Here is a 20555-nt window from a genome sequence, read left to right on the forward strand (position 1 = left end):
GAGCTTGTGGGTGCGTGTGTGTTATTTATTCAAATTAAATAAATTGATTAAATTTATTAATTATAACTTGGTTAATCATTTTCACTTTTTATGACTGAAGATATTTATTTTAAATTTTTAAATACAAGCACACAGCTTTCACTCATACTTGCAGTTGCATCTATCCCTGGCTGCATGGATAAATGTGCTAAAGTGGTAGAGCCAGGTCGACCAAGATTGAAATGGATTACTGCCAATGGTAAAACAAAATCTTCTCCAACCATAGACGATATATGGCACTAATCTGCAGCAAACGTTCCATATTGCTGAACCGTTCAAACCGGGGACATTTGCGCCATCTTTACCACTCTGGATCAGCGTTGTGCCATCCTTTGGCACATGGTGGTATGTTCATAAATTCATCGAATTCTTTAACGTGAATATCACAGCATTTCCACTGCAAATCAAAAGGAAAGAAGATATCACAAGTGTGTTGCGCATTTCAATGGATAACATATTCAGAAGACAAATTATCCTGAATTGTGGTTTGCCAGTGGAGGTGGGTGAATGGTCAAGTAAGAGGAGAATAAAAAAATGTTAACTTAATGATAAGACGATAGTCTAGCTTCAAACGGAGCACAATAAATAATAGAATCCATGTTGATGTTACCCGTACCAACTTATTTTGTAATAAAGCCTATCTATAAACGATGATGAAGACTAATGAGAAGTTTCATCAAACAAGTTTAATTATGAAAAAACATAGGCAACTTGTATTCTTACCCCTCTTATTCGGTCATGGAAAACTGCTGGTCCAGGATGGTAACCGCAGGCTTCATCATGATTATCCTTTTCTTTAAAAGTTTCACCACATCCTTTGTTTTTACAGGTCTGAGGTTGGTTTATGCTGACAATTTTCTTTGGTTTTGGGGGTTGGGCATCCTGCAAAGTTCGATTAATTTCAGTAGGAGCATCTGACACAGAATTGGATACTTTTGAGTTCAATGCTCCAGCTTGTGAATCTGACGAGGATGAAAAGGAAGATTAATCTTAAAACATCAGTAGCATAACCTTATCTAAACTCAACCTACTTGATTATATCACAAGTTAACAAATCGACATACATAAAAGTCGTGCTTTATTGGCTTTGTGCTAATTATTTAAGTGAAACAAGCAATTTTTATCCGCAAATAATCAGCCTTCAATTTTTAAAGAAGTCAAATCACTACATAACAGGCCTACCATGGTTGGAACAGAAAAATCCTTGGCGGCACCGTGGACAAGAATCTTTTGATGATGAACTGACAGCGGCACTTGTTTCATAAACCGGTTGCTTTGAAGCTGGAGCTTTCTTTGGCAACACTAGTTTCTCAGTCGTGTGTTTTCCTGTCTTGCAACTTTAGACATCAACAGCAATCAGTTTCTAACAAAATACCATAGATGGATCACTCAATGAAGCAAGCTTTCACGATTGGAATTCACAAAAACAAATCAGCATCCCTTCAGTAAATATGAATACTTTCTATATCTTATATAGATAACTTCCAGAAAATTAGTTATCAAATTCATTACTATGGAATTAAAACATAAAGCTCAGCTCCTATAAACATCTTGAAAGAAAATTTAGTGAGTGAAGAAGTCATCAGTTAAAAGAAAAAGACAGATACACATTGAGTAAAGCTAACACAGAGATATTGGACAGTAAGATTTTGAACTTTTAAAATGCATGCATAACAAGAGGGAAAAGTTACATACCCAGGAAGCGCTAGAAATAGACTAAAATCGTGACTCTTTTTCTTACAACAGCTCCAATCTTTCATCCCATCATGAAATATTGGCTGTTAAAGACACTGCTGTGATTAATTTACAAATCAGAAAAAAAAACAGTTTTGTAAACTCGTCAAAGGAGAAAGTTAGAGAAAGCGTCACTTACACGCTGGTTTAAGAGACGGAATCCCAGTTGAAGCATGACATACATCAGGAGACACTAAATTAGTGATTTTTAAGAAATACAAGGTAATAATTACATTGCATAAGCCGCAGGCCCATTTAAGCTTCCAAATGAATAACACGTTAGACACGCCATGCCAAGAATGTATGACAACATGAGCAGTTAATTAAACAATCCTTTCTGCAAACATTCTCGTTTGTTATTCTGTGTTTTTATCAGAATCGGCTAAGTGATTATTCACACCAGCGTACTTTCTCTGTATCCTTGTCAATCATTATCACTTTCTAGAGTCGAGAAAAACCCAAATAACAAAAAACAATGGACCGTTGATATAGCTGTTCGGGCAGAAGATACTTAAAAGCATCGAATCAATTAATTCAAGCTCAAAATAAATCAAGAAAAAAGACTACACGTTGGAGAACAAACCGAAACATCATTCCAGAAAGAAAATGTACATCCTAAGGTAAATAAATAGGAGGCTTAAACCCAGACAAAATTCAACTACGATTTCTGCAGGATGTTAATCATACCATCATTTGCCAACTCTACATTCCCCGAGCCAAATCTAACAAATACTCGGTTAAACTTTCACCGAAGAGCTAATTCATCTTGTAACCGATCAAATCACCTCAATCCGTAAATTAACCGAAAAAGAGAAGAGATCCAAAAAAATCAAACATACACGAATTAAACAAGAGAGAGAGAGAGAGAGGTACTCACGGAATCGTGGTAATATAAATGTTAATGTTAATTAAACAAATCAATAAATATTACATAGATAATAACCAACCAAAGTGGGCTAAAATCTGGCTTCAGTCCCAATTGTCTGGGGTAGTTCTGGATTTAGTCCTAAACAAATTTAATGAACTGATTTAGTCCCAATTTTTCAAAAGTTTTCCAATCCAATTTCTCCGTTAATTTGCGGGCAAACTAAACGGAAGATAAAGATTTGTAAATCAATTTATCAAATGAGAAATCCCCAAAAATCTCATAGCTTCTTTACGCTCTAAAAATCCCCTAAAATCCCAAATTACTCCTCGATCTCTCTCTGTTCTTTTCAGTTCCAGTAGGGTGATTCTTGTCTTCTCGTATAGCAAACGTGTCATCGAAAGCTTCTGGTTCATATAAACAAACGTGAAAATCTTTATAGTTTATTTTTGTTCTTATAAAAACAAGTTTAATGTAATTCTTCCCCAATACTTTTCTTTCTAGTTTATTTTAATTGTTAAAATATTTGATTTTCACACTTAAGCTAATTGCTTGAAATCGATTTTCAGTTGAAGAAAGTCCTCGTCACCATCCTTGTTCACTCATCCCCATCCTTGCTCTCTCCTTCCTCGGCCATTGACTTTCTCTCTGTGTCATCATATCAAGGTTGATAAATAATGGCTAAACATAATAATTTGATAATAGAGCTCACTCCAAATAATGGAAATTTATATTTTTCTGTGTATGTTTACGTGGAAAACAAGATTTAGTTACTATTAAAATGCATTACAATGTAAAGTTTAAATCTAAAGGCAAACACGATAAATACATTGGGAGAAGTTTTGAATATTTCGACTTTTTTTATATTGATAAGCTAGCAATGCTTGAATTGTAGGGGTTTGTAGATGATCTTGGATTCAAAAATAAAGATGCTATTATGTTTTGGCACAAAATCGGGAATACGTTACACAAAAGAAGATATCTAGAAAACGATTTGGATGCATTGGAAGTTAGAAAGAATATTCCAACAAACTATGAGTTTGAAGTTTATATAGAACACTCAGATGCCTATTCAATTGATGGTCCAAACGAACAAAGTGGAGCTGAAGCCTGTCGACGAATTTTTTGACATGATGAAGATGTTGTCATGGATGATATGTTATTTGATGCATTCATTGACCATGAAATGCAATCTAGGAAGGGAAAGAATACGATTTCTTTTGAGAGAGAAAATGCACTGCAACTAGTATTGCATGAGCTGGAGGATGATGATGAGGACGAAGAAGATGTTTGCATAGACAATGACGATTTGGATAGCATTCATGATTCTGATGAGGAGGAAATAAAAAATTATCCAAAGTTTGATCCAATTCTCTACAATCTATTGTGTGCTCAATACATTCCATTAAAAGTTTACAAAATAATATTGTGCGCTCGATACAATCTATTAAAAGATTACAAGAAAATGCAACATGCTCAATACAATCCATTAGTTGTCATCACCACTAATCTTTACAGATTCGATTTGTTGTTTTATCTCCTCCATTATCTTTACTAAATTTGATAGCACCTCGGTCAATTTATCTATTTTTCTAGCTTGAGTGGGTTTTGTACTTGCACTTGCATCTGAATTTGCACTAGAAGTTGTGTTCGACGTTTCTTCGGCACTAGTGGTGGAGGAAGAAGCTTGCACTGGAGCTTGCTTGTCCATATAAGAATGAAAAGCTTTTATAGCCCCCTCCCTACTCAAGAATGACATGTGGGATGTGCCGATAAATTTATTGACTTGCTTTTGTGCTTCTTTCCAAATCTCATATATACGAGGTTTACGTCCAATAAAAACTACATATGTTTTACCATATATCACAACAAAAATATAAGAACAATTAATGATTTCACACAAGCAAACAAAATAATATAGCTTCAGAAAAAAATTTAAAAAATGAAGCTCTCATTTACGAAAATAGAGGTATACCAAAGTGTTGTTTTGTTTTATTACCAAAAAAAATTTGTGAGAAATTAGACAAAGGATGTATGTATCATAGAAGGAAAGCAAGGTTGTGATAGAAAGGGAGATAAATGTTTCACTTGTGTTGAAAACCATAAAAGATCTACACTGAACTTAAGATCTTCATCTCGCTCCTCTGCATTTTGAACTCTGGATGCAACACCATCTAAGAGGAGTTTGATTTCACCGATGATACTTTCATCTACTAATAAATTTCAAACCGTTAGTTTAAATGTGAAAATCAGATATTTGAACAATTAAAATCAACTATAATCGCCCATCATCAGGCAAACCGAGCAGGCCTAAGGAAATTTTTTTTAGCCCGATATCAAGCTAATATCTCTATCAATGAATTCATGATGCTTCAATTACACGCACAAATAAAAAAAAAAATTGTTACCAAGAACAATTGCGTACATACGTTGAGATGATGACAGAGAGATATCGAGGAGCAATTGGAGATTTTTGGTAATTTTTAGAGCGTAGAGGCTAGGGGATTTTTGGGAATTTTTCATTTTATAAAATTATTTGTAAATCTTTCTCTTCCATTTAGTTTGACCCAAATTAACGGAGAAATTGGATTGGAAAACTTTTGAAACGTTGAGGACCTAAATCGGTTCATTAAATTCGTTTAGAACTAAATCGAAAACTGCCCAAACAATTGGGACTGAACCGAAATTTTAACCACCAAAGTGGGTTTTCAGAAAAATCTAGGACCGTGAAAAAAAAAATAAATAAAATGAGTCGAAAACATATCAACAAAATAATCCAAAAATATTAAGGGAGCGTGTCAGCCTCAAGTTCTTTATTGGCTGCTCAACTAATACAATCATCAACCTTAGAATTCGCAGGTCATTCGAAAAAATCCAACAACCAGGATTTGGCATTTGCCGCTACAAATTATAATAATAATATTCATGGCATCTGTTTACGCCGGGATCTCATACGGCTGGCCCGTGTCGTCCGCCGCTGCCGGTAAGCCGAGGCGGATGGTGGCGGTGAGAGCCGAGACGGTAAACCCAGATATTCGCAAGACAGAAGATAAAGTGGTGGACTCAGTCCTCGTCACTAATCTCTCCAAACCCGTCACTGCGTACTGCAGGTTTTCTTTTGAAACCACACGGCTTTTCTATCATGTTTTCCCAATTTGAATTCTAATCCGTTTCGTTGGTGAAGAATTTCATTTTTTTAATCGATTTTTATAGTTGTTGGTACTCATTGTTCTGGGAAGAACTGTGAAATGATTTATTAATAACACTTAATATAATGCTGCTAATAATTAATTTTCTTCGTAACGAAAATGGTCGACGGAGTATACATAGGTAAAGGCCGAATCTTGTCGGATTAGTGTGAGTTTCTGAAGAGTCGACTACCTTATCTTGTCGGACAGTAAGTTTCGTAAAAGGTTTAGGCCATTTTAAAATTCTCTTGTATTGCTTGGAAAATAATAGCGCAGGGAATTCGTAAAAGAGGGCAAAATTTGGATTCAATTTGTTTCCAATGTTATTTTGTCGTGCAGGTGTTGGAGGTCCAAGACCTTTCCCCTGTGCGATGGAACACATTTGAAGCACAACAAAGCTTCTGGGGATAACGTTGGACCTTTGCTCTTGAAAACCAAATAAGACTTAACTTTTGCTTAGTACCAAGCACGGTGCTCGTTTTGTAAACTATGCGTGTCTAGATATTTTCGAAGTATTCGAAATTTATACCAAGATATTATGTAGTTGATTGATTCGGACAATACCTTTATATATATATATATATATATATATATATATGGATTTTTCATGTCATTTAATTCTTTGATTATTTTTCCATTTTTTTTGGTATGATGGATCGTTTTTCGTTATACCAAAGTTATAATTGGCGGTAATGTGACTAAAATTTTTTAAACGTATAACATCTCAGTCGTTACGTTCAATTGCTCTCCTAGTGTACGAGTAATTATTACATCCCAATAATCTATCTCCCAATAAATTATATTTTTTGCAATGAATGAGAATCAAACCTGTGACATTGGCTCTGATACCAATTTTAAGAACGAACATTTGTCCCTTTACCAAAAAGTATAATTAGTGATAATGGTGCAATTCAAAATTTTAAAACTGTAGAGCAGCTCAAATATCACATTTCGATTGATCTCGTAGTAGATATAGTTATTGTACCCAAACACTTTTTCCAAACGAGTAGTTGTCGGATTAACATTAAGCCTATGACCATACCCCAATTTTTTTTTGTGCTGTTTGTTTGATCATTATTATAGTGATCTATGTTTGATGCAAGAATCAAGTTATAAATGAGGGATTCAACTATTTAAGGTGGGCAAAAACTTGTGTGAGACGATTTCACATGTCGTATTTTGTGAGACAGATCTTTTATTTAGGTCATCCATAAAAAATATTAATTTTTATATTAAGAGTATTACTTTTTATTGTGAATACCGGTAGTATTGACTCGTCTCACAGATAAAGATTTGTGAGACCGTCTCACAAGAGACTTACTATTCAAGCTCTCGTGAGAATACAGGAAAAAGGTTTCAGGTTTAATTTAAAAAACGAAAATAATGAAAAAGTAGATTCAGCTTATATAAGATTATAAAACTTATTGTACAATAACTTTTTTGGCAAAAACTTGTGTGAGATGGTCTCACGGGTCGTATTTTGTGATATAGATATCATATTTTGGTCATCCATGAAAAATTATTATTTTTTTATGATAAGATTATTATTTTTTATTGTGAATATCGGTAGGGTTGACTTATCTCACAGATAAAGATTCGTGAGATCGTCTCACAAGATTCGTGGGGTCAGGAGAATAATAATATGTTTGAATTAATGAATGCTAAATAATAAATAAACTAAATTAAAATTGTAAGTCCTTATCAATCCACAGTATCAAAAAAGACAATTGTGTTTACCAATTGATCGAACGCAAACGAGACCAGATGAAAACAGAGCAAGTTTTGGCACTAATTAAACACGGGAAATAACTTTTTTATATTAAGTGATATTGCGGGAATCGGTGATGCTAGCTGGGATGTCAGATCTTCGCTTGGGGAGCTCGGATCAAACCTTGGTACGCTGGCTGGGAGGTCGGCACGTCACCCGTGGAGCTCAGATCCAGCACCTCGAAATCAAGAAACACAAACAAGAGTGTTAGAAGGGGGCCGGAAGGTTGTTCCGGCGTAGCCCCTCCGACGCTCAAGTCAGAGAACGAAAAACTGATAGAGCAATGTGTGTGCAGGGAGAATGTGAATATGTGAAAATTGAATGAATATAAGAATCAATGAAACCTGGTATTTATAGGTGAACCCCAGAGTCCTAGTTTTGGTAGGTTTAGATCTTCAGAATCTTCGGAAGATTTGATTAGATTCTGCCCCGATTTGATTTAGATATCGTGCCAGATTTAATTAGATCTTTAATGGGCTTTTACCTTTCCGGGCTTTGATCTCCGTGGGCTACGCGCTTAATATCTGATTAAGAGCTTTCGCAGGTATGCGCCCGCCTGAAGCCAAGACCTTGAGAGAGCTCGGCTCGGGAGCTCGGCCAACACGTCTCCAATCGTCCCCATATCGCCATGTCGGAGGTCGGCTCGACTTCTTGTTGGGAGGTCGGCGTGGGAGGTCGGCATGGGAGGTCGGCCGCCCTCTCCAATCGTCGGACCTGCTGATTTTAGGAGGTCAGCTCGGATGACCTCCCATGGGCGAATTCAAGTGCTCCTCTGAGTGCTGGGCTTCCCCCGAGATGGGCTATCGAGAGCGAGCCGAGCCCTCCATCCGGGGGTATCACGAGTCCCTCCCTCAAGTCGAGCTGACGTTGAAAACCAGAAGCTCGTAGTGGTATGAGCTCTCGGTGGCCCATGATTACTTTGAGCCCAAGATCATTGAACTGTGCTGAGCTTAAGATGACCGAGTGGCTGGGTGAGCTGACGTTATAAATCAGTGGCTCGTGGTTGCGTGAGCTCTGGGCAGCCCTGGGCTATACTGAGCTTAAAAGCTTTTGGACTGTGCGGACCTTTTGTGATAACGTGCTGGTTGTCCTGCTGTGAGGGGAAAAACCTTTAGCCGAGCCAAGTCTTTGGCTTTTTTGACTGTTCTGAGCTTTGTGCAAGGCCGAGGCGCTCCACTTTTGGCCTTGTAGGCTTCCGACCTAAATATGAACCGTCACTGCCACCTGTCAAGCCCACGGCTAGTTGAACACTTCTCGAGCTGATCCTAGCCGTCCACGTCACCCGAAATCAACGGTCCGATCTCCTCAAGGTCCCTCTATAAATACCATCCAACCCCACTCGACCAAACTTTACATTTCGATCCCTCATCTCGGCTCCGACCCTCCAACAGAAATTCGAACCCATATCTTAGCTCTCCCGATCTTCAATAGGTATTGTTATTATGGTTTCCCCCGCCCATTCTTCCCTGTCGACCTCCGAGGGGCTATTCCGAGAGGTGGATCGTTATGATCCCCTCGCGGAGGTCCTCTCGGGGTCAGATGCGTGTCCTGAGACGGAGGGGGTCAGCCCCCGCCTTGTTACTGGTGACGATGGAGCAGCCCTGAACCAGCTCAGCCTAAGTTACCCCGAGGAGCCGATCAGGACGTCCGACCCTTGGTTTGAGCTCCATCCCTCGTGGCTGGATGTCTCGGATGAGCTCCGCATCCGAGCTATCTCTTATGCCCCTGCTGATTATGATTTCCTATTCCCTCACTCTGAGGAGCGAGCTAACAACCCCCCTCCTGGCTACTATACCTTTTATCAGGACCAACTAGATGCTGGCCTTCGATTTCCCCTTCCTCCTTTCTTCCAGCAGCTCAGCCAGTTTTATCAAATTCACCTCGGCCAATTCACCCCCAATACTTTTCGTACCTTGTGTAATTATGTAGTTCTTTTCAAAGCCTTAGGCTATGAAGTCGACCCTATTTCCTTCTCCCATTTCTACCTCCCTAAGAGGTCAGAGGAGGGCCCCTTCTACTTCTCAGCTCGACCGAACTGTCAGTTTTTCGAAGGGGCCCCGAGTTCTAATAAGCACTGGAAAAACCACTTTTTCTTTGTTCATCCCTCCGATCAGTGGGACATCTGTTCTCAGTGGAGGGTTTCTCTTCCTGAGCTCCCATGTCCCCTCTCGGGCTTTCGTAAGAGCAGCACCTTTCTTGGACCATTCGGGGCAATCAGGGGTCGGCGTTTCCATACACCCACGCTCTTAGCCGAGGACCTCTTGAGTTATTATGGGCTCAGCTCGGCCAAAGTCACATCCCAAGGCAACGAGAGTATGGAATTTTAGCCCGGCCTCTGCTGATCCCCCAAGCTTCTCTTCTCATTTTCATTTTTTTTTTACTGAACCGCTGTTTTTGTCTCAGCTGTCAGAGTCATGAATGCCCTCATCAAAAAGGCTGAGGCCCGGAGGCAACAGAAGGCCAGCTCGGCTGGCGCGGATAAGGGCAAAGCCGTGATTGCTGAGGCCAATGCGGAGGTCACTGTCGTTTCTACCGCTGAGACTCGAACGGTTCCCCCGAGCTCTTCCCGGAAGCGTCGAGCCCCCGAGACCCCCCGCTCTCATGGACAATCGGTAAGCAGCGGGGAGCTCGACCCCATCCAAGCTGACGTTTTGCCAATTCGGCAGATGAGGTCAGCCACCTCCTCGCAAGTCCTCCGCTGCCGCACTAATTTGTACGACATGTACCGAGAGGACCTGCGCATCGTTGGGGCAGGGCCATCTCCTATGGCTGGAGCTGTTCTCCGGGACATCGCGTCGAAGGCTGACGCAGAATTCCTAGATGGGCTAGACTGGTCTGAGCTTGTCAGGAGGTCCACCAACGCCAGTGCTGAGGTAATTTACTTTAGGTCGACTCCTTATGCTACTTTAATTTGGCTAACATATCATCTATGCAGGCCGCCCTATTGAATGCCGAGGTGGCATTCAAAGCTACTAATTTCCGCAAGCAATCCTCCAAGGACGTCAGGTCCTTCCAGTCAACCTCTGCCGAGCTTGAGAGCAAACTCGCTGTCCTAACCGAGGCCCTGGAGAAGGAACGGGCCAATTCAAAGAGGAAGGAGGCGGATATGCGGGAGGGCTTTGCTGCCGAGACCCTGAAACTGAAGAACGAACTGCGCTTGGCTGAGGTCCGCCTGGATACTGCCCAGGAGGAGATGAGGGCCGTTAAGGAGGAACTTAACGTGGCGCATCATGAAATTGTTTCAGCACGAGCTGACCTCGCCAATGGGTCTGAGGTCTTTAAGGAGGGTTTCTTGAAGTCCGAGGAGTTTTGGGACATCGTCGCTGACAAAGCCCTCAATTTCGTTTATGTAGGCTTCGATGGTGCCGTGGCCCAGTTTAGAGAAGCTGGCTATCCTCCGGAGGGGACCTCCGCCGATTTCCTGGACGCCAAGAAGGTTGTGGAGAACCTTCCTCCTGATGTATGATCAGGAGCCTCCCACCAATATGTACCAAATTTGTGCTGAGTTTAATTTATACTTTATTGTGTTATGATTATCGTCTCTAGTGAGGGGTCAGCTAGTCATTTTTAGGTCAGTCCCAAAATAGGAGACTGATCGTCGTGCCGAGAGGTCGGCCGGGACGCTAGAGCTCGGCCCTAATGCGTAACAATGATTCGGCGGGGTCAAATAGAGAGGGATCGGCTGGCGCTTGGAGCTCGGCCTCACGCTTAACACAATAATGAACCATTCGAGCCACGCTGAGAGAGGTCAGCTGGGCTCTTGGAGCTCGGCCTCACACTTAATAAAATAATAAACCAATGAGGTCACGCTGAGAGAGGTCGGCTGGGCTCTCAGAGCTCGGCCAAACACTTGACAAAATAATAAACCAATGAGGTCACGCTGAGAGAGGTCGGATGGACTCTTGGAGCTCGGTCCAACACTTAGTAAAATAATAAACCGATGAGGTCACGCTGAGAGAGGTCGGCTGGGCTCTTGGAGCTCGGCCCAACACAATAAAATAATAAACCGATGAGGTCACGCTGAGAGAGGTCGGCTGGGCTCTCAGTGCTCGGCCAAACACTTGATAAAATTGTAACTTGGTAGGATAAAACAGCGATAAGCTCGGCTCGGCCATGGGAGCTCGGCCAGCCCCTTAACCATGATAACTTTGAACCGTAAAATTTATGCCGAGCTGAGGTGAGCTAAAGGACTCCTGGACTGACTGAGGGTGAAAACCCTTATCATACTTGGCGTGACCAAGATGAGGTGAGCTCTGGGCTCTTCACCCTTATCATACTTGGCGTGACCAAGATGAGGTGAACTCTGGGCTCCTGAACTGATTGAAGGTGAAAACCCTTATTATACTTGGCGTGACCAAGATGAGATGAGCTCTGGGCTCTTCACCCTTATCATACTTGGCGTGACCAAGATGAGGTGAACTCTGGGCTCCTGAACTGATTGAGGGTGAAAACCCTTATCATACTTGGTGTGACCAAGATGAGATGAGCTACGGGCTCCTGAACTGGCTGAGGGTGAAAACCCTTATCGTACTTGGCGTGACCAAGATGAGATGAGCTCTGGGCTCTTCACCCTTATCATACTTGGCGTGACCAAGATGAGGTGAACTCTGGGCTCCTGAACTGATTGAGGGTGAAAACCCTTATCATACTTGGCGTGACCAAGATGAGATGAGCTCCGGGCTCCTGAACTGGCTGAGGGTGAAAACCCTTATCATACTTGGCGTGACCAAGATGAGGTGAGCTCTGGGGCTCCTGAACTGACTGAGGGTGAAAACCCTTTTCATACTTGGCGTGACCAAGATGAGGTGAGCTCTGGGCTCCTGAACTGACTGAGGGTGAAATCCCTACATACTTGGCGTAACCAAGATGAGGTGAGCTCTGGGCTCCTGAACTGACTGAGGGTGAAAACCCTTATCATACTTGGCGTGACCAAGATGAGGTGAGCTCTGGGCTCCTGAACCGACTGAGGGTGAAATCCCTACATACTTGGCGTAACCAAGATGAGGTGAGCTCTGGGCTCCTGAACTGACTGAGGGTGAAAACCCTTATCATACTTGGCGTGACCAAGATGAGGTGAGCTCTGGGCTCCTGAACTGACTGAGGGTGAAAACCCTTATCATACTTGGCGTGACCAAGATGAGGTGAGCTCTGGGCTCCTGAACTGGCTGAGGGTGAAAACCCTTATCATACTTGGCGTGACCAAGATGAGGTGAGCTCTGGGCTCCTGAACTGCTGAGGGTGAAAACTCTTATCGTACTTGGTGTGACCAAGATGAGGTGAGCTCTGGGCTCCTGAACTGCTGAGGGTGAAAACCCTTATCTGCAATAATAATAATTTCTAACAAAAATGCGTAATTTTATTAATGTATCTGAATAAAGCATCAAAATCTGACGTCCTTGCATCGAAAGTAAATGACCCGAACAAAAAAAACTAAAGTTTCTAACAATATCTAAGCATAATATTTGCGAAGGTGATAAGCATTCCATGGCCTCTTCAATTTCTTCCCTGTCCAGTCTTCTAAGTAATAGGCACCTGAGCTGAGCTTTTCCACCACTTTGAACGGTCCGTCCCATTTTGGATCGAGCTTTCCGACCTTCTCTTCCTGAACCTTCTTCCAAACTAGGTCTCCAACCTGGAAGCTCCTCTGAATGACCCTCTTATTGTAGGTTTGGGCTATGCGTCTCTTGTAAGCTTCCATCCTTATGGCCGCGGCTTCCCTCTTCTCTTCCACGAAATCCCAGTCTGCTGCTCGTCTCTCATTGTTTTGCTCATCATAGAATATCATGCGAGGTGTCTCTTCACCGATCTCCGCCGGAAGCACGGCTTCATTTTCCATAGACCAGGCTGAAAGGCGTCTCCCCCGTGCCTATCTTAGGAGTAGTCATGTATGACCAAAGCACGCTGGGGAGCTCCTCCACCCAATTACCCTTTGCGTTCCCAAGTCTGGTCTTCAGGCTCTGCACTAGGGACCTGTTAGTGACCTCCACTTGGCCATTGCACTGAGGGTAGGCCACAGAGGTGAAGTGCTGCTGGATCTTCATCTCTTTACGCCAGGCTTGGATCCGACTCCCTTGAAATTGTCTTCCATTGTCAGATATCAACTTCCTCGGGACCCCAAACCTGCAAACAATGTTCTTCCACAGAAATTTGAGTACCTCATTTTCAGTTATCCTAGCCAAAGCCTCAGCCTCCACCCATTTTGAAAAATAATCTATAGCAACGAGCAAAAATTTTTTCTGAGCCGGGGCTGTGGGAAAAGGTCCCACAATGTCGATCCCCCATTGGTCAAACGGGCAGGCTGCCACGATACTTTTCATTAGTGCAGCTGGTTGATGTTGGAGGTTAGCATGACGTTGGCAGCTGTCGCATGAGATGACGATGGCTAGAGCGTCTTTTAACATAGTGGGCCAGAAATATCCGGCCAAGAGTGCCTTCCGCGCTAGGAAGTAAGATCCCAGGTGATTTCCGCAACAGCCTTCATGAATCTCCCTTAGCACATAGTTAGATTGCTTGGGACCCAAGCACTTGAGAAGAGGCCGAGAGACTGACCTCTTGTAAAGAGTTCCGTTGATCATTATAAACCGAAGGCTCCTTCGCTTCATCCTGTATGCCTTTTTCGGATCTTCGGGGAGCACTCCATCTTTCATGTAATCCAATAGCTCGGCGCGCCAGTCATTGTCTTCGTGCTCAAGAGAGGGGTAGTGCAAAGAAGGACTTAGTTCTACTTGGACCACCACCTCTCTTGATTTCCAACTGTGAAGTGAGCTTGCCATTTTTGCGAGGGAGTCGGCTCCCTCATTCTTCTCCCTGGGGATCTGTTTAAAAACCAGTTCTGTAAAGAGTTCTTTAGCGGCCTCCACTGCTTTTACGTATTCTATCAGTCTTTCATTCTTGATGTCATATGATCCATTCATCTGGTGGGCCACCAGCTGAGAATCAGAGAAGATGTGGACCCGAGCAGCTCCGACTTGTCGTGCTGCTCTTAGACCCGCCAAGACCGCTTCGTATTCTGCCTCATTGTTGGATGCCCTAAAGTCTAGTCTTACCGCTAACTTTAGTTCATCCCCTTTCGGAGAGATCAATAACACACCAACTCCGCTGCCTTCATTGGTGGATGAACCATCCACATATACTTTCCAAAGATCTTCTATATCAACATGCAAAGTCTCAGCAAGAAAATCGGCCAAATCTTGTGCCTTTATTGCGGTCCTGGGTCCATATTGAATGTCATATTCTCCCATTTCGGTGGTCCATTTTACTAATCTTCCCGAGATATCAGCATGAGTCATTATCTTCCCGAGGGGACTATTAGTGAGGACCATAATGGGGTGAGATAGAAAATAAGGCCTTAGCCTTCGAGCTGTTGTGACCAAAGCCAGAGCGAGCTTCTCCACAACTGTATATCTGAGCTCCGCTCCCTTGAGGGCATGAGAGATGTAATATACGGGGCTTTGTTCGGTGCCTTTCTGTCTGACCAAGACTGAACTGACAGCCATCTCAGTGGCCGAGAGATAGACATACAATGGTTCCCCCGAGGATGGCTTGGCTAATATGGGGAGCTCTGCCAAATGCTTCTTTAGATCATCGAATGCCTTTACGCATTCTTCATCCCACTCGAACTTCTTAGCTTTCCTTAGGACTCGGAAGAAGGGCAGACTTCGATGCGCCGCTCTTGAAATGAATCGTGACAAAGCGGCGATTCTCCCGGCAAGCTTCTGGACCTCCCGGAGATTCCCAGGAGGTGTCATAGATTGAATAGCTTTTACTTTCTCAGGATTGTCCTCAATTCCCCTTTCCGTTACCATGTACCCAAGAAACTTCCCACTCTTGACCCCGAAAGTGCATTTTTGGGGGTTCAGTTTTAGCCCGTAAGATCTTAGAGTGGCAAAGGTCTCCCGGAGGTCCTCTATGAGATCAGCTGAGTTCTTGGACTTTATAAGAATATCATCCACATAAACTTCCACATTTCTTCCGACCTGGGCTGAAAAAACTTTGTCCATGAGCCTCTGATAGGTGGCTCCCGCATTTTTTAACCCGAAAGGCATCACCACATAACAGAACGTCCCTTCGGAGGTGATGAAACTTACTTTGTCCTGGTCTTCCTCTGCTAGGGGGATCTGATGGTATCCTTGATAAGCATCCATCAAACATAAGTACTGATGACCCGCGGTGGAGTCAACTAGTTGGTCTATCCTTGGCAAGGGGTAGCAGTCTTTCGGGCAAGCCTTGTTAAGATCTCTAAAGTCGACGCACATTCTCCATTTTCCCGAGCTCTTGGGGACCAAGACCACATTTGATAACCATGTTGGAAAAAAGACCTCCCTAATATGTCCCTGCCTTGAGGAGCTCGTCAACGTGCTCTTTTATCACTTTGTCCTTCTCGGGACCAAAATGCCTTTTCTTCTGCTTGACTGGCCGAGCTTCAGGAAGTATGTTGAGGCGGTGTTCCATTATCCTGGGGCTGATCCCACAGAGCTCTTGTGAGGACCAAGCAAATACATTAGTTTTCAAACAAGTCAACAGATCACGCTTAGTTTCGGGATCAAGATCAGCCGCCACTCTGACACACTGTTGGACCCCTATTTCTACCGTTTCTGGATCCTCTTCTGATGTAAGTTGAACCTCTCTTCTGGAGGTCATATTTGGTTGGGTCACAATCATCCCTACTTCTGTCCGAGATCTTTTGACTTCCTTCCTTACCTCATCTACATAACAACGTCGTGAGGATTTTTGATCTCCCCCCACGACTCCTACTTCATTCCCCACAGGATATTTCAGCTTTTGATGGTAGGTGGAGCTTACAGCTCGGAAGTCGGTCAGGGCAGGTCGGCCAAGGATACCATTGTAAGAAGAAGGGGCATCCACCACAGTAAAACATGTCATTTTTGTGATGCGGTGCGGTCCCGTCCCTAAAGATAAGGGGAGCATGATTTGTCCTACAGTTTGGACCGCATGTCCTGTGAAGCCAAATAAAGGCGTAGAGATATGATCAAACTCGAAACCTTCCACTTTCATTCGGTCAAGGGTTCTTTTGAAAAGAATATTAACTGAGCTTCCGGTGTCAACAAAGATTCTTGCGACGTCATAGTTGGCGATAGTAAGAGTGACTAACAAGGCGTCGTTATGAGGCGCCACAACACCTTTCAGATCATCCGGCCCGAAGCCAATGATGGGGTCATCTTTGGGGGCAAGGTCTAACCCCAAACTCTCCAATCTCCGACCATGAGCCTTACGAGCTCTGCCTGAATCTCCGTCGGTGGCGCCGCCCGTTATCATATGGATTATACCTCTGGTCGGATCATTAGCAATCGGGCGCTCCAGCTTTCTTCTTTCTTCGCAAATCGCCATAGCTCTTTCCAAACTCATGGCCAACGGGGCATACGGGAAAGGTCCAGGACCTCGGCCCATTTCCTCTGTTCTTTCTGCAGGCCTCTTCCTACTTGGTTCCACTTTCTCCTTCCCCTTATCTTTATCACCGGGTCGGATATCCACTCGCCTTTGCCTTTGTGCGTCCTCAAGGTTTACATATTTCTCAGCCCGGCTCAGGAGCTCATCATAACTTTGGGGGGGGGGGGGGGGGTTTTCACCAAGGAATTGAAAAATTGCCCCCCTTTTAGCCCTTGCGTGAAGGCGTTCACCAAGGTTTCTGTTGCTGCCGCAGGGACCTCCAAGGCTGCACTGTTGAATCGCCTAATTAAGTCCCTCAGCGAATCTGCATCTCCTTGTTTTAAACTGAACAAACCTAATGACGTTTTCAAATATCTTTTGCTCGTAGCATACTGGTTCATGAAAAGGGTGCTAAATTCTCGGAAGCTGGTAATGGAATGTGGTGGGAGCAGATCGAACCACCTCTGAGTGGGTCCTACCAGGGTGGTGAGGAAGACCCGACATTTGACACCATCTGAGTATCGATGGAGCAGGGCGGAATTGCTAAACCTTCCCCAGGTGTTCTTCACGGTCAGTACTCCCATCATAATCTTTAATGGTCGGCTGACGGAAATTAACGGGGAGGTCCTCATTCAGTATTTCAGGAGAGAGTGGGCTTTCTCTGTCCAGCAACGGAGGTCGGCCCCCCATTTGCCTGCCAATCCTTCTGACTTCCTCCCAAATGGCTTCTATGTGCTCGGGAGGAGGAGGAGGAGGAGGAGGAGGGGGAGGTTGTTGTGGCGGTGGTGATGGAGTCCGATTTTGACGGAGGGCCTCTTCCACATACCGATTAATCAACTGGGCCAACTGGTCTAAACTAAGATCAGCCACGCCTCTACCTTGACCCCCTTCAGGACCTCGGTTGCCACCTGCACGGCCCTGGTTGCCACCTGCAGGACCTCGGTGGCCACCTGCATGGCCTTGGTTGCCACCTTCGGGACCTCGGTTACCACGTGCAGGGCCTGTTCTTCTACCTGTTCGTCCCCAGATGTCTACGTCTTCTCAGTATTTTCCCACAGACGGCGCCAATTGATATTGCGGGAATCGGTGATGCTAGCTGGGATGTCAGATCTTCGCTTGGGGAGCTCGGATCAAACCTTGGTACGCTGGCTGGGAGGTCGGCACGTCACCCGTGGAGCTCAGATCCAGCACCTCGAAATCAAGAAACACAAACAAGAGTGTTAGAAGGGGGCCGGAAGGTTGTTCCGGCGTAGCCCCTCCGACGCTCAAGTCAGAGAACGAAAAACTGATAGAGCAATGTGTGTGCAGGGAGAATGTGAATATGTGAAAATTGAATGAATATAAGAATCAATGAAACCTGGTATTTATAGGTGAACCCCAGAGTCCTAGTTTTGGTAGGTTTAGATCTTCAGAATCTTCGGAAGATTTGATTAGATTCTGTCCCGATTTGATTTAGATATCGTGCCAGATTTAATTAGATCTTTAATGGGCTTTTACCTTTCCGGGCTTTGATCTCCGTGGGCTACGCGCTTAATATCTGATTAAGAGCTTTCGCAGGTATGCGCCCGCCTGAAGCCAAGACCTTGAGAGAGCTCGGCCAACACGTCTCCAATCGTCCCCATATCGCAATGTCGGAGGTCGGCTCGGCTTCTTGTTGGGAGGTCGGCGTGGGAGGTCGGCATGGGAGGTCGGCCGCCATCTCCAATCTTCGGACCTGCTGATTTTAGGAGGTCAGCTCGGATGACCTCCCATGGGCGACTTCAAGTGCTCCTCTGAGTGCTAGGGCTTCCCCCGAGATGGGCTATCGAGAGCGAGCCGAGCCCTCCATCCGGGGGTATCATTAAGGATCGTTTTTATCTAGGCTGCCATAAGTTCCTTAATTTTCAGATGAGCAAAAGAACATTAATTCTAAATCACATGTATAAATATACAAATAACAAGATTAAATTATTTTTAAATTTAAAAACGTATAATTAAATTTATATTTAATTTTGAACATGAATTGTATTTGCTTTTGGGGCAGTGGAGCAATTAAATGATTTACAATTTTTTATATTATTATTTTTTTTAACCTGTGATTGCTATTTTTGGATTTGCATTTTGAAATAATACGCAAATCACGTTATTCAAATAAAATAAAATTAGATTATTTGCTTGACCGTGTCAATGGTCATCGACGTGGTCAACTCTTTTTTTGAGATTAAATGATACAGTTGCTTCTATCTTTTTTTTAATCACGCTATATGCTTAGCTTTCTATATATATATATATATATATTAAAGTAATATGAATATCTATATTTTCTTCGAGTAGATCTCTTGTGAGACGGTCTTATGAATATTTATCTATGAGACGGGTCTACTCTATCGATAGTCACAATAAAAAGTAATACTCTTAGCATAAAAAGTAATAATTTTTCATAGATGACCCAAATAAGATATCCATATCACAAAATACGATTCGTGAGACCGTGTGACACAATTTTTTACCCTTTTCTTCGAGTAAAAAAAACTACATTTTCTTAAAAAAGAAGAAAATGGAATAAAACTTTTTGTTTTTAATAAAGGCCACTGGGTCCGGTGGGCCACATGGGTTTAGTTTTGGCATTCCAGTTGCAGAACTCAATTCAAAGTTCTCTTTCAATCTGTCATATTATTGTCAAAAACACATTCATATATTTATAATTCAAAAAATTTCAAAAGATTTTATTATGGACGTCACACCCAATTTAAATATTTTAATTAAAAATTTCGTTATTTAAAATATTAATTAAAAATAATTTTTAAAATTATAACATAAAATTGTATACTAATAGTAATTATAAAAAAATTAAAAGTATAAAATAAAATTTAAAAACAAAAATTAAAACATTAAGCAACCAATTAATACATATAATTTAGATAAAAAAAATAAGATGATTAAATTTGAAATAAATGTGGATTATCAATGTGGTTTGTAGAAGACAATGTCAGCAGAATAAACAATTTTAGCTTCTATAAACGATTATATAGAAATGTTTGTAATGAATAGTTTTAGGCAAAATATGTTTAAGACGGTTTCACTAGTCGTATTTCGTGAAACACATATCTTATTTGAGTCATCCATGAAAAAATATTACTTTTTATGCTAATAGTATTACTTTTTATTGTGAATATAGGTAGGGTTGATCTGTCTCACATATAAAGATATGTGAGACCGTCTCACAAAAGAGACCTACTCATAGTTTTATAATTGTTAATTTTATAACTACCACATTATTTTTTTTGAAAAAAATAAAATGAAACAATTGTTTGTACACAACAGCTAAATTTTAATATATTTTTAAAAAATAATTATATGTAATATATTTTTTAACAAATTAATATATAATTATTATTTTAATTTTTTTTTAAAAAAAAATGCTCCCTCCCAACCTAACACTATGTTTTCAATTTTGTTTTGAGTAATCCAGGTACCCTGAACGTGTTTGTTCTAGGTTCAGCGGAAGTGTCATTCTTGCCCAACTCAAGCCATAAATTTTTGAATTTAAAATAGTGATAAGTTGTACATAAAAAATAATATTTTTTTATTGATG

General features: G+C 42.2%; 2 protein-coding genes across 5 annotated transcripts; one reads left to right on the forward strand and one right to left on the reverse strand.

Moving 5' to 3' along the window:
- Positions 1-21: 21 nt before the first annotated feature.
- Positions 22-2639, reverse strand: LOC142548663 (cysteine and histidine-rich domain-containing protein RAR1-like). Of its 4 annotated transcripts, none has more exons than XM_075657126.1 (5): positions 2007-2639; positions 1735-1817; positions 1222-1376; positions 763-1001; positions 22-436 (listed from the first exon to the last, which is right to left on the reverse strand). In XM_075657126.1, the coding sequence occupies exons 2-5, from the start codon at positions 1797-1799 to the stop codon at positions 341-343; spliced, it is 555 nt and encodes a 184-aa protein (XP_075513241.1). In that variant the 5' UTR covers positions 1800-1817; positions 2007-2639; the 3' UTR covers positions 22-340. The 4 variants fall into 4 exon arrangements, with proteins under 4 accessions (XP_075513241.1, XP_075513239.1, XP_075513238.1 ...); XM_075657124.1 differs by having other exon boundaries at positions 1735-1829; positions 1913-2050; XM_075657123.1 differs by having other exon boundaries at positions 1913-2049.
- A 2794-nt stretch (positions 2640-5433) lies between these two features.
- Positions 5434-6381, forward strand: LOC142547995 (CDGSH iron-sulfur domain-containing protein NEET-like). The gene is made up of 2 exons (XM_075656370.1): positions 5434-5748; positions 6166-6381. The coding sequence occupies exons 1-2, from the start codon at positions 5564-5566 to the stop codon at positions 6266-6268; spliced, it is 288 nt and encodes a 95-aa protein (XP_075512485.1). The 5' UTR covers positions 5434-5563; the 3' UTR covers positions 6269-6381.
- Positions 6382-20555: the final 14174 nt, after the last annotated feature.

The sequence above is a fragment of the Primulina tabacum genome, chromosome 6 (genome assembly GCF_025594145.1).
Source record: "Primulina tabacum isolate GXHZ01 chromosome 6, ASM2559414v2, whole genome shotgun sequence".
NCBI classification, from domain to species: Eukaryota; Viridiplantae; Streptophyta; class Magnoliopsida; order Lamiales; family Gesneriaceae; genus Primulina; species Primulina tabacum.